Source organism: Vidua chalybeata, chromosome 25 (assembly GCF_026979565.1).
Source record: "Vidua chalybeata isolate OUT-0048 chromosome 25, bVidCha1 merged haplotype, whole genome shotgun sequence".
Taxonomy (NCBI): domain Eukaryota; kingdom Metazoa; phylum Chordata; class Aves; order Passeriformes; family Viduidae; genus Vidua; species Vidua chalybeata.
Genome location: NC_071554.1, coordinates 2,729,501 through 2,743,881, shown reverse-complemented (window position 1 = coordinate 2,743,881; position 14,381 = coordinate 2,729,501). Strand labels below are relative to the sequence as shown.

At 53.1% G+C, this 14,381-nt stretch overlaps 1 protein-coding gene across 1 annotated transcript; it reads right to left on the bottom strand.

Annotated features, from left to right (window-relative positions):
- Positions 1-313: 313 nt before the first annotated feature.
- On the bottom strand, positions 314-7,697 carry SYF2 (SYF2 pre-mRNA splicing factor). The gene is made up of 7 exons (XM_053964498.1): positions 7,596-7,697; positions 7,405-7,518; positions 7,041-7,166; positions 5,669-5,786; positions 1,991-2,081; positions 1,121-1,219; positions 314-1,043 (listed from the first exon to the last, which is right to left on the bottom strand). The coding sequence occupies exons 1-7, from the start codon at positions 7,650-7,652 to the stop codon at positions 878-880; spliced, it is 771 nt and encodes a 256-aa protein (XP_053820473.1). The 5' UTR covers positions 7,653-7,697; the 3' UTR covers positions 314-877.
- Between the last annotated feature and the right edge of the window lie 6,684 nt (positions 7,698-14,381).

Below are 14,381 nucleotides of genomic sequence, written 5' to 3'. Positions count from 1 at the left end.
GTCTGCAAGCTTCTTTAAGAGACCCTTGAATTGGGGGACGATTCTTGTGTTTTACCCTGTCCCTGTGCGTGGGGCTGGACAGGGGGAATCCCACCCTTGGAATTCCTGAGGGACGGGGGGGGGGAAATCCTACCTTGAAATTCCTGAGGGACGGGGGCGGGGGGGGAAATCCCACCCTTGGAATTCCTGAGGGACAGGGGGAAATCCTACCTTGGAATTCCTGAGGGACAGGGGCAGCTGCCTTTCCATAGTATTGTCACTGCTCTTCATCCTGCTGGCACAGAAACCTGAAGAACTGACACCAACTCCCAAATTAGACCAAAGAGTTTATTTAGAGCATGGAAGGCAGAACCTGGCTACTCCTGCAGCCAAAGCTGTTTACAGCTGAACTCTGCAAAGTGTTCAGTGCACTGAACACCATGGAGCTGAGAGAGCAACAGCTAAAAATCTACTTTTGATACAATTTAAAATGGAAAATGGCAACAGAGGAGGCAGGAGTGAGCTGGGCCAGGCAGGCTCACAGGACCCAGGATCAGTTTGAGCTGAGCTTGGCCAGGCAGGCTCACAGGGCCCAGGTTCTGTTTGAGCTGAGCTGGGCCAGGCAGGCTCACAGGACCCAGGCCCAGCTTGAGCTGAGCTTGGCCAGGCAGGCTCACAGGGCCCAGGCTCAGTTTGAGCTGAGCTTGGCCAGGCAGGCTCACAGAGCCCAGGCTCAGTTTGAGCTGAGCTGTGCCAAGCAGGCTCACAGGACCCAGGCTCAGTTTGAGCTGAGCTTGGCCAGGCAGGCTCACAAGACCCAGGCTCAGTTTGAGCTGAGCTGAGCCAGGCAGGCTCACAGGGCCCAGGCTCAGTTTGAGCTGAGCTGTGCCAAGCAGGCTCAAACAGCCGTGCCCCTCTCCAGGTTCTGTTTGATCTCGGCCGTGTATTTCCCGTAGAACCTCTCGGCCTTCTGGTTGAACTTGGCGTTCCTCTCGTTGATGTAGTCGATGTCGGCGTCGTCGTTGTAGGGCCGCCTGCGGCTGTACTTCTCCCTCTTCTCGATCCTGGGGGGCAGCAGGAGCTGAGCCCTGGGGCTGCAGCACCCCCAGCCCCTGCCCTCCCCTCTCTCCCCGTTACTCACTGCTTCTCCAGGTCTGCCACCATCCTGTCCACGCCTTCCTTGGAGGGCACGTGGGTGCCGTGCAGGAGGCTGTCCGAGGTGGGGTACAGGGCCTCCCCGCTGTGGGGAGAGCAGGGGGCAGCAGTTACACACCTGGCAGTGCTGTGGGGTCCTGACAAGCCCAGGAAGGACCTTAAAGCCCAGCCAGTCCCACCCCTACATCTTCCACCATCCCAAATTGCTCCAAGCCCCCTCCAGCCTGGCCTTGGAACAATTCCAAGGATCCAGAGGCAGCCACAGCTTCTCTGGGAAATCTCTGCCAGGGCCTCCCCCACCCTCACAGGGAAGAGTTTCTTCCCAATATCCAACCTAAATCTCCCCTCTTTCACTTTGAACCCCTTACCCCTTGTCCTGTCCCTCTGTGTCCTCATGGTTTCCCTGCTTCTGCCCGAGTTCCATTGTCACACCTCACTAAGCTGTGGCAATCCCAGATTCAGATGACAAATGTCAGAATTAAACCCAACAGAGGGACCAGCGGGTGCCTCTGAAAGATACAGAACCCCCCAGAAATGCTAAATCTGTCTCAATGCAAACCGCACAAGTCTCAGTCCTTAAACAAAGCTTCCACACCCCAAACCCTGCTCCAGGAAGTGCCTGATGGTACACTGAAACATGACCTAACTGTGTTGAACATCTCCCCCAGCTCAGCAGTGCCGAGCTGGAAGAAATGAACCTCATTAATTAGCCCAGCAGCCCTCCTGAAGCAGGGCCAGCTGAGATTACAGAGCATCCCAGCGAGAGGAGAGCAGGCTGGGGGGATTTCCGTGTCTGGTGTTTGCTGCTCCCCCAGGGATCCCTCAGGTGCTGCCAGGGACTGACAGCAGCACTCACTGCTGCTCCTTGAGCTTCTCATACTGCTCCAGGTCGGGTTTGATCTGCCGGGTCAGCCGCTGGTACTGGCGCAGCTGCGCCGCCGCGTAGTCTGGGTGAGAGACAACGGCAATCACACATTCTATAGCGGGATTTCACATTCTATAGCGTGATTTCACACATTCTATAGCGGGATTTCACCCATTCTATAGCGGGATTTCACATTCTATAGCGGGATTTCACACATTCTATAGCGGGATTTCACACATTCTATAGCGGGATTTCACATTCTATAGCGTGATTTCACACATTCTATAGCGGGATTTCACATTCTATAGCGGGATTTCACATTCTATAGCGGGATTTCACACATTCTATAGCGGGATTTCACATTCTATAGCGGGATTTCACACATTCTATAGCGGGATTTCACATTCTATAGCGGGATTTCACACATTCTATAGCGTGATTTCACACATTCTATAGCGGGATTTCACCCATTCTATAGCGGGATTTCACCCATTCTATAGCGGGATTTCACATTCTATAGCGGGATTTCACACATTCTATAGCGGGATTTCACACATTCTATAGCGGGATTTCACATTCTATAGCGTGATTTCACACATTCTATAGCGGGATTTCACATTCTATAGCGGGATTTCACACATTCTATAGCGGGATTTCACATTCTATAGCGGGATTTCACACATTCTATAGCGGGATTTCACATTCTATAGCGGGATTTCACATATTCTATAGCGGGATTTCACATTCTATAGCGTGATTTCACACATTCTATAGCGGGATTTCACACATTCTATAGCGTGATTTCACACATTCTATAGCGGGATTTCACATATTCTATAGGAGGATTTCACATTCTATAGCGTGATTTCACACATTATATAGCGGGATTTCACACATTCTATAGCGGGAATTCACATTCTATAGCGGGATTTCACATTCTAAAGCGTGATTTCACATATTCTATAGCAGGATTTCACATTCTATAGCGGGATTTCACACATTCTATAGCGGGATTTCACATTTTATAGCGGGATTTCACATATTCTATAGCAGGAGTTCACATTCTATAGCATGATTTCACATTCTATAGCGGGATTTCACATTCTATAGCGTGATTTCACACATTCTATAGCGTGATTTCACGTTCTATAGCGGGATTTCCCACATTCTATAGCGTGATTTCACATTCTATAGCGGGATTTCACACATTCTATAGCGGGATTTCCCACATTCTATAGCGTGATTTCACATTCTATAGCGTGATTTCACACATTCTATAGCGTGATTTCACACATTCTATAGCGGGATTTCACACAATCTATAGCGTGATTTCACACATTCTATAGCGTGATTTCACATTCTATAGCGTGATTTCACACATTCTATAGCGGGATTTCACATTCTATAGCGTGATTTCACACATTCTATAGCGGGATTTCACCCATTCTATAGCGGGATTTCACATTCTATAGCGGGATTTCACACATTATATAGCGGGATTTCACATTCTATAGCGGGATTTCACACATTCTATAGCGGGATTTCACATTCTATAGCGTGATTTCACATTCTATAGCGGGATTTCACACATTCTATAGCGTGATTTCACACATTCTATAGTGGGATTTCACATTCTATAGCGTGATTTCACACTCTATAGCGTGATTTCCCACATTCTATAGCGTGATTTCCCACATTCTATAGCGGGATTTCACACATTCTATAGCGGGATTTCACATTCTATAGCATGATTACACATTCTATAGCGGGATTTCACATTCTATAGCGGGATTTCACCCATTCTATAGCGTGATTTCACACGTTCTATAGCGTGATTTCACACGTTCTATAGCGGGATTTTGCATTCTATAGCGTGATTTCACACGTTCTATAGCGTGATTTCACACGTTCTATAGCGTGATTTCACACATTCTATAGCGGGATTTTGCATTCTATAGTGTGATTTCACACATTTTATAGCATGATTTCACACATTCTATAGCGGGATTTCACATTCTATAGCGGGATTTCACATATTCTATAGCGGGGTCTCACGCATTCTATAGCGTGATTTCACACATTCTATAGAGGGATTTTGCATTCTATACTGTGATTTCACACATTTTATAGCATGATTTCACACTCTATAGCGGGATTTCACACATTCTATAGCAGGATTTCACACATTCTATAGCGGGATTTCACACATTCTATAGCGGGATTTCACACATTCTATAGCGAGATTTCACACATTTCATAGCATGATTTCACACATTCTATAGCGTGATTTCACACATCCTATAGCATGATTTTGCATTCTATAGTGTGATTTCACACATTTTATAGCATGATTTCACACATTTCATAGCATGATTTCACGGCATTATAGTATCTATTTTATAGCATTATTTGACATATTTTATAGCATTATTTTACATTTTTACAGCATTATTTTACCTATTTTATATATTATTTTGCATATTTTATAGCATTATTTTACCTATTTTATAGCATTATTTTACAACTTGTATGGCATTATTTTATATTTTTATAGCATTATTTTACATACTTCATAGCATTATTTTACATATTTTGTAGTATTATTTAATGTATTTTATAGCATTTCAATGTCTTTTATAGCATTTTAAATGTATTTTATAGCATTAGCTTTCACAAGTTCTTAGTGGCCACAAAGATTCTGGTATAGTACAATTTGTAATCCCTTTTACCTCCTTTTTGCTATAATATAACCTGTCATCTTATATATAAACAGTAGTGTGATAAACACAAATTATTATCATAATGTTTAATATTATTTAGCATAATATTAAAGCAATGTACTATTAAAATGCTTTTATTTGTGTAACTAAGGTAAGAGTGTGAAACACTTGTGCCATTTCTCACATTTGTGATAACAGAGGCAAGAGCCAGGACACCAAGAGAAGAATTTACTACTGACTCTGGTTATCAGGAGAGTCAGAATGGAGCCTCGAGAGAAAATAAAATATATTGATTTAATCTGCAAGATGGCAAGCAGGTTAAAACCAAGCCAAAGAGCCCCTAGAACATGTAAACTCACAGGGACGTTTGAATATGTGTAACTCTTCATAAATATTCATTTAACTGGGAAATCATGTAAGAAACCTGTTTTAAGCCAAGGTGTGCTTCTGGCAGATATTGTCCCTTTTATCTCTTATTAAACCTTTATAAAAAAAAATTAAATAGTGAACACTGCTTCTCACATCTGAGACAGAACTGGGGACAAACTGGCTTTGCTCTCCCTGCTCACTCTTCACCCAAAACAGCAGCACACAGATATTCTCAGTTCAGTCAGAGAGAAAAGGAGAAAGATTTCTACCAGGCTAAGCCTGGGAAAAGTCTAAGAAATGTGAACTATCTATTATCTCTCTTTCTGTTCACATTGTTTATAGACATGTTCTGCCACCGTGTGCTATTCATGGTGCACCAACAGTATAAAATGTTTAAAATGTATAAAATGTATAAAATGTTTGCACTTTAAGACCAATAAAATTACTCTTCACAATGTCCTCAATGAAAGAGAAACATAGTTATTAATGAAAGATCATTCTTTACCTTCTAACAATACCACCATTTTCATTCCTGTCCCTACCTCAACAGCAGCACAGGTGAGCAGAGCTGAGGATTTACCTGAGAAGCCCAGGTCGGGGTTTTTCTTCTTCTTCTTCCTCTCCCACCTCTCGGCGTCCTCGGCACTGATCTCCAGCAGCTTCACCCGCTCGTAGTCCTCACCCCTGGCTGCACACTCCTGCAGAGAGCAGCACTGAGAGCTCCCAGCTCCAGCCCTGTCGGAGTCCAGAGCATCCCTCAGGCTGCCCTGGCTGTCCCCAGACCCTGGCAGGGGCTCAGAGACCTTGGCATGAAGTCAAAAACACCTGTGGCTTCCATTTTAGCCTGTGGGAGAGGCTGCCAACCTTCTCTGAGGAATTACAACCACAAGGGTTTGAGTAGAGTAATGGGTGAATTAACACAGGGTGGAAAAGCAGAATTTTGGGGTTTTTAGAATGGGATTCAGGGGTACAAGATGGAGGGATTTGGGTGTGCCCTGGCCTTCTTTCCCTTCTCCTTGCCCTCCATGTCTGGGTGTGCTGGTGACACTTTTCTGTTGGTTTAGGACAGGGACACACTGCCCAGCACAGATTTTAGGTATTGCTGTGGGAACTGGGAACGTGGCACACGTAGTTTGGAGTCTGTAATGTGGGAGACGCCCGGGGCTGAGCAGAGACTGCCAGGGCTTCTGTACCAGGCAGAGCTCGGCAGGTCAGAGACAGAAAGTTACAGATAAGGAGAAATAAACAACCCTGACAACTCAGCTTCACACATTGCAGACCTCTTCTTCAGCTGCCAGGCTGGGGGAAAGCACTTTCACACTGCTGGGGTCCCACCAGCTGACCCTGCCCCCAGCCCAGGTAATCCCAGCTCTGCAGAGCCAGGGTGGCCCAGAGGATCTGAGGATTTCACTCTGTGGTCGGTGTCCATGGAGAATGAGACACAAGAAATGTCAAACTCCACCAGGAGCCAGCCCATCTCCTGCTTGCAACCCCTCAGAAATGCTTTTCAGTCTCTCAGCTGCTGCCACACGGTGCTGTTGTTACTTCCAACACCATCAGGAACAGTGGTTTTATTTTTAAAAATAAAATTTAAAAAAAACCCCACAATTAAAACTATTATTTCTACCCCACGTGGCCCTGCTACAATGCACCTTCCACAGCTGTCATTCTCCAAAATTGCTGGTTTTTTTGCAAGGCCACGGTTTGAAACTTGTTTCCAGTTCAGCCTCTTTCTCAGCAATGTCATCTCATGTCATTAACACACGGGTTTGGGGTGACAATCAGGGGTTAATTAGCACACGGATTTGGGGTGACAGTCAGGGGTTAATTAACACAGATTTGGGGTGACAATCAGGAGTCAGTTAATTAGCACAGGTGACAGTCAGGAGCTGACACCTGTGCAAGGCTGTCGTGTGTCCCTGCACACCCGGGGCTCTGGGGGAGTTCTTTACCTTCTTCTTCTCCTGCACCTGCAGCTCCCACTCCAGCCGAGCTTTTTTAGCCTCCCAGTTCGGGGGCAGCTTCAGCCTCTTGTCCTCCTCCACCACCTCCTGGCTGTTCAGCTTGCAGGCCTCGTACTGGAACCGAGCAGGGCAAAACTGGAGCTCAGAGAGAACAGCCCCGGGGAAAAAAACCCACATGGAACAACCCCGAACCCACCGGGGAACCAACCCACATGGAACAACCCCGAACCCACCGGGGAACCAACCCACATGGAACAACCCCAGGGCACTCAGGGCTGGAAGGGACCTCTGGAGATCGCCCCAGCGCCAAGCAGGCAGTGCTCGGTGCCGGCCCTGCTCCCGTCCCCCGTACCCGCTTCATGTGGAGCTCCCGGAACCGGCGCAGCCGCTCCTCCCGCCTCTGCTCCGCCGCCGCCGCCGCGACCGGGCCGGGCTCTGCCACCTCCTCCTCCTCCTCCTCCTCGCTCTGCAACGAGCCACACTCAGCCAGGAGCCCCGGGAGGAGCCGGGACCCCGCCCCGCCCGATCTCGTCCCCGCCTCACCCCAACATCGGCCTCGGGCACACCCAAACTGCTGAGGGCCGACACCGCCGCCGCCATCGCGTCCCGCCCGCGCTTCCGCCTTCCGGCGCTTCCGGCACTTCCGGTGCTCCCGATACTTCCGGCGCTCCCGGCACTTCCGGCGCGTCCTGCCGGGCGCCCCCCAGCGGACGGGAGGTGCCGCTGCCGCTGGATCCCTGAATTCTCCCGAAATCCGGAAAATCCCTCAGGAGTCCCGAAACAGGGACACGTTACACGAAAAAACAAAACAAACAAAACAAAACATGTTTTATTGCAACTTCTGGGCGAAGCAAGTCCAGGTTTCCGTGGCATCGCTATGGATTCCTCCTGCGCTGGTATGGCCCCGCCGCTGTGTGAAGCCTTTCTGCCTGAGCAGGAGGGCTCGGTGTGTTCGGTTTGCCGTGAGGGACAGCCCCCAAAGGCTCCGGGTGAGGCTGCGGGGCTGAGCGGGACTGCAGAGCAGCCCCGGCAGAGGGAAGCGCAGCCCCGGCCATGGCCCGGCCCTCAGCCCCGTCCCCTCAGCCCCGGCCCCGTCATCTCAGCCCTGGCCATGGCCCCAGCCCTCAGTCCCGCTTCCCTCAGCCCCGTCCCCTCAGCCCCGGCCCCGTCATCTCAGCCCTGGCCATGGCCCCAGCCCTCAGTCCCGTCCCCTCAGCCCCGTCCCCTCAGTCCCGTCCCCTCAGTCCCGTCCCCTCAGCCCCGCTTCCCTCCGCTGCCAGGAGGCACCAAAATAAAGAGCCATCAAAAGATCCATCAAAATAGGCATCAAAAGAGGGGAATCTCGCCCCGCTGCCTGCCCAGGGGTCTGAATTACCCCATGTGAAAAATGCGTATTTTATGATTGGCTTTTCGCAAGCGTTAAATTGAATGCCGTATGTATTATGTTACATTGATTAGAAGTGCTGTATTAACATTTTAATAGTATGGTAAATGTAGTTTTGTAGTTGCAATAGAGCTTTTGTAGTTCAAATAGAAACTGTGTACGTAAGAAAAGAAGAATGAAGCGCTTGCATCGAGATAGAGATCCCACACGACAGGGATGGGACAGGGACAGGGGGAATTCAGGGACAAGCTGCAAGGGCAGGGCTGGTGCTGTCAAGTAGGAACGGGGGCAGTGCTGCCCAAATCCGTGTTTGGGACATTCCCAATGTCCCCCTGCCCTGTTTGGGGAGCCTGGGCTGGCTCTGGGGGGACCCTGGGGCCCCCCGGCCCTGTCCTGGGACAGCCCCAGCTTTGGAGTCTCCCCCAAACAATTGGAAATGAACCAAAACTTATAAAAGTGTGAAAACTCTGACTCAGGGCCCATCTTGGGTGTAGCCCTGGCCAGGTTCTTGCACTGCCCCAGGTGTACCCTGCAAAGGATTTTTAATAAATACTTTAAAACATTTTTAATTACTCCCTACTTTACTCCTTTAACTCTGTCCAGCCCCTCTCCAAGGTGCTCTCTCCAGCCATCACTGCTGTGGGTGCCCAGCTGCACATCCCAGCCTGGCCTGGCCCAGCAGGGAATTGTCCCAAATTCCCAAACCCCGGAGCTCCTGCAGGGCTGACAGCAGAGCTGCTCTGGCTGGCACCAGCAGCTGATGTATTTTTAGATTTTAGAGTGTTTGTGTTTCTCGGAGCTGCCTCCATTGTCTCCTCCAGCTCTGCCTCCCCTGCAGGGCCAAAATGAAATGAAAAATTCCAGTTCCATCTAGAACAGGGGCTGGGGCTCGGAGGAACTGACTCATCTCGGGTGGATTTGGGCCTCTCGAAGGGGAACATCCTGGCCAGGGCTGGGGAGCAGCATCCCTTATCTCCCCCCACCCCGAGCTCTTATCAGGGATCTGCACCCAGGGCCCCTCAGGGTGCAGCTCCTGGGACTGGGGAAAGGAGAGCCTTGGGAGGTTCTTGGGAAAATAATGGAAAAATAATGGAAAAATAATGGTGACAGTGTGCCAGAGGCCACAGAGCCTGAGACCCCAGAGGTGGTGACCCCCAGTCCTGGGGACAGGGCTATGGAGGGGTTGGGTGTGCAGTGCTGTGATGTGGGTGTGCAATTCCATGGTTTGGGTGTGCAATTCCAGGGTTTGGGGTATGCAATTCCATGTTTTGGGTCATTCCATGGTTTGGATGTGCAATTCCAGGGTTTGGGTATGCAGTGTCACAGTTCAGACCTGCAGTGCCACAACTGGACCTGCACCACAGTGGGTCACACTTGTGTCCCCACACTCTGTGATGGTCGCTCCCATGTCCCCAGGGCTCTGTGATGGTCACTCCCGTGTCCCCAGGGCTCTATGATGGTCACTCCCATGTCCTCACACTCTGTGATGGTCACTCCCATGTCCCCAGGGCTCTGTGATGGTCACTCCCGTGTCCCCAGGGCTCTGTGATGGTCACTCCCATGTCCTCACACTCTGTGATGGTCACTCCCGTGTCCCCAGGGCTCAGTGATGGTCACTCCCATGTCCTCACACTCTGTGATGGTCACTCCCATGTCCCCAGGGCTCTGTGATGGTCACTCCCATGTCCCCAGGGCTCTGTGATGGTCACTCCCATGTCCTCACACTCTGTGATGGTCACTCCCATGTCCCCAGGGCTCTGTGATGGTCACTCCCGTGTCCTCACACTCTGTGATGGTCACTCCCGTGTCCCCAGGGCTCTGTGATGGTCACTCCCGTGTCCCCAGGGCTCTGTGATGGTCACTCCCATGTCCTCACACTCTGTGATGGTCACTCCCGTGTCCCCAGGGCTCTGTGATGGTTACTCCCATGTCCTCACACTCTGTGATGGTCACTCCCGTGTCCCCAGGGCTCTGTGATGGTCACTCCCATGTCCTCACACTCTGTGATGGTCACTCCCGTGTCCCCAGGGCTCTGTGATGGTTACTCCCATGTCCTCACACTCTGTGATGGTCACTCCCATGTCCTCACACTCTGTGATGGTCACTCCCGTGTCCCCAGGGCTCTGTGATGGTCACTCCCGTGTCCCCAGGGCTCTGTGATGGTCACTCCCGTGTCCCCGCAGGTCCCTCCTGTCCCGGTGCCCTGGCAGGGGCAGCCCGGCCCAGCCCAGCCCTTCCTCCCGCTGTCCCCTCCCGCTGTCCCCTCCCGGTGTCCCCCCCCGTGTCCCTCGGTGCCACCAGCTCGTGCCACGTGTCCTCTCGCGTGTGAGCCGAGGGCTCAGCCCCGGGAGCAGCTGCGGGAGCCGTTCGCGTTTCCTGCCCGAGCTCCGAGTGCTCCGCAGCTGCTGCCCCGGCCCGGGCGTGCTCCGAGCGCCGCGGCTGCGGAAGGAAGGAGCCCTGGAGAGCCGGGCTGCAACGGGGCTGCTCCGAGAGCCGCAGGGCTGCAGGGATGCAGCGGGGCTGCAGCGAGAGCTGCAGGGATGCAGGGATGCAGGCAGGGTTGCAGGCAGGGTTGCAGGCATGCAGGGTTGCAGGCATGCAGGGTTGCAGGGATGCAGGTGTGTTCACCCTGCTCCCAGCCCTCGTCAGCAGTGACAGCAGGGCAGTGATATCCCCAGCCAGGTGGGGACCCCGCCTCCCCTTGGATGTTTTGGAGGGACTCCTCTCTTTTAAACTCCCCCCCTTTGGAACCCCCATTTGTCCTTTGTGCTGGGGAGGACAGGGAGCAGTGCCAGGGGTTCCCACATGGCTGGCAGCCCTGGGGCTGGCTCCAGTGGGATCATCCCGGGATCAACCTCGCCAGGAAGCCCTTGGCAGGCACCAGCACTGACCTGAGTCAAGAAAAAAGAAATCTGGGCCTGAAACTTGCCCAGGACCTGATCAAACTTGTAATAATAACATCAGTCCAGCAAAATGGGGGATCTGAACTGTTGGGGAAATTAATTAAGGACAGATCTTATTGTGTGTGGTCATTAACCATGGGGAAATTTGGAGGGAGGGGAAATGTGGAGAGGGTTTGGTTTTTAGGTGGAAGAGAAGCTGTGTCAGGCCAGTTCCTCTCCATCACGGGCTCCTGTTTGTGTCCTCTTGGGTTGCAATTACAATCTTTCAGATCAGACACAAAATCATTGGGCTGGAGAGCCAAAAGTACCTGGCTAATGGGATTAACAGAAATTAACCTGGTTATGTGGGGACTCCATCGAAAATGAGAAAGTGCTGATGGCCAAAATCAATTCCTCCCCAGCCAAATGACTGCAGGCCTGGCTTAGGGTTTCAGTTTAATGCTCAGCCCTCCAACAATGAGCAGGGTGGGATTGAATTAGGTCCTGATCATGGAGTTCAAGTGATGGCAGTGGTTTGTCTTTAATGCCAGCAGCGAGCCAGGGGGGAAAATGGGAAATCCTCCCTGCTTTTCCTCTGGAATCACAGGGAGGGTCGTGCTGGGTGTCCCTGTGATGGGCAAAGTGGGAAATCCTCCCTGCTTTTCCCTGGAATCACAGGGAGGGTCCTGCTGGGTGTCCCTGGTGCCCTCATGAGGAGCTGTCTTGGCCAAGCCCTCCCTGCTCGTGTTCCAGCCCAGGATCAGAGCTGGAACTGGGGCAGTGGGCTGGGGACAGTGCGGTGGGACGGTTTGGGATCCACAGTGGGCTGGGGGAGCAGGATGGGACACTCTGGGATCCACAGCCCCACGGGCTGATAAATCCCAGCCTCCCCAGGCAGGGCTGCTCCTTCGGAGCCACTCGGAGCCTGCGGAGGGGGGCGGCTCCCGGCAGCTCCCGCCCGGTCTCATCTTTTCCCCTAAAAGCCGGAACCTGGCGGGGTTTCCTGGCTGAGAGCAGCTCGGTCGTTACCGTGCATGGGAAATGAAGCAGATTTTGTGTTTTATCGCACGAACACGGGGCTGGGCCACCTCCGAGTGCCTGTGTCCCCGCGGGGACAGCGCGGCCGATGTTCCCCGTGGGGAGGTGCCAGCCCGGCTGTGCCTCACCCCACCGGGATGGGGGTGCCTTGGAGCGCCCCAAACCTGCAGGGATGGAGAGCCGGGCGTGGCCGCTTCCCCGAGGATGCGACAAGTGACAATTTATTAACTGTCCCCAAGTGGAGAGGGGAGGTGGCGCTGTTGGAGGGGAGGAGGAGGCTGGAGGGAGCTGGGAGAGGGGAAGGAACAATCGCGGTGATTCTGGAAGGAGTCCCAGCGCCTCGGGAGAGCCGGGAGGGTGCCCTGGGTGCTCAGGATTTGCTCCTGTCCCTGCTGTGGGACACCCGGCGGGAGCATCCCCAGGATGGAGCCATCCCTGGTGGGCAGCAGCCCCTCCGGAGGGCTCAGGGAGGATAACGTCACGTTTCCCCTGGATCGATGAAGATTTTGGTTCGGGAGTTATTAGCCCGGTGTCATAAACTATCTGAAAACCACAAAAGTAAAATAATAAATCTCCCTGTTTGCCTCCTGCGCGGGGTTTTTAAGTACCCGAGTCCCTCCAGGCAGCGGTTCGATATCGCAGCGGACACAAATCACCGAGACAGAGCCGGGTTTTGGGGAATATCGGTCAGGCTTTGCTGTTTTCCAGCACTCGGCCCTGGGCAGGGAAGCTCCCCCGGGTTCCTTGGGCAGGGCTGGGGGTGCACTGGGGGAGGGGGTGCTGAGGTGACTCCCAGGGATGTGTCCCTGTCCCACAGCCCGGCAGTTTGGGATGTTTCTGGCCTGGGAAACACACTTCAGGCATCATTAAATGATTAGAATGAAGCTGGCGCTGGTAAAGCAGCAGGGCCGCACCCTCAAACTGGGGTTCATCGGCTGGGGGGGCAGGGGACAGCTCCTCCCAGTGCTCCCAGTGCTCCCAGTGCCCCTCCCCTGGGTGCCCTGCTGAGGGTTCTGGGGTCCATGGGGTGTCCGTGCCAGCAGCGGGGCTGTCCCCGGAGCCCGGAGGTGTCGGGGTGTCCCCTGGCCCCTGCCAGCCACAGGTTTGCTTCTAAAGCTCTTTCTGGAGCCATTTCCCGGTGGTTTTGTCTCCGGGCCGTGGCCGCTGCGTTCTCCCTCCCTCGTTATTTCCAGCCTGCCTCGGGCTCTCCGTGGTTTGCCCCCATCCCAGCGGGCTCCCCCTCGAAACCCACCAGAACCAACCTCTCAAAGGGAAAAATAACCCCGACAAAGAAACCTCGACAAAATAACCCCGACCAAATAACCCCCGACCAAGGCGATTTGGGGCATGGCTCCCTGTTCCCTCTGCCGGGGAACACTTCCAGCAGCGAAGGGAAAAGCTGCCCGGGAGGGAGAACGCGGCGGATCGGGGATCAGCGATCCAGGGCTGAGGTAATTAGCGCCGGGCGTTAATGAGAGCAGCTCGCAGGGGACGGACGGGGCTGTGCTGTCCCTTTTCCAGGGACATGGTGGCGGATCCGTGGGGCACATCCCGGCCCCGGGAAGGCTGCGCGGACCGGGCCGACCCGTCGGGACACCCCGAGCCCGCCCCACACGCGGCCCCTCTCTCTCGGCAGGGCCGGGAGCGGCGCTTCCCGTCCGGACACCTGGGATTGGGAACCCCCACGCTGTTCAAAGGGACGGAGCCTCTTCCCTGTCCTGCTCCCTCCGTGCCCCCGGGCCACCCCCCAGCTGGGCGGGATCGGGGTTCACAGGCTGGGGAAGCAGAAGGAGCCTCCCGGGAGCGCAGATCCCGCTCGCCATGCGCTCCGCAGCCGCCGGAGCAGGATGCTCTGCCCGGGTTCGTGCCTCACACACCATTTCCCAGCACCGGGAGGGCTCTTTGTGGCTCTGCAGCGGGATCGTGCCGGGATGGAAACAGGTGCAGCTTCCTGGGTTTCTGCTGAGGCTCGATTTTGGCTCCTAAAGTGTTAAGTGAGTGCTAAGCCCTATAAAATTACCCTTT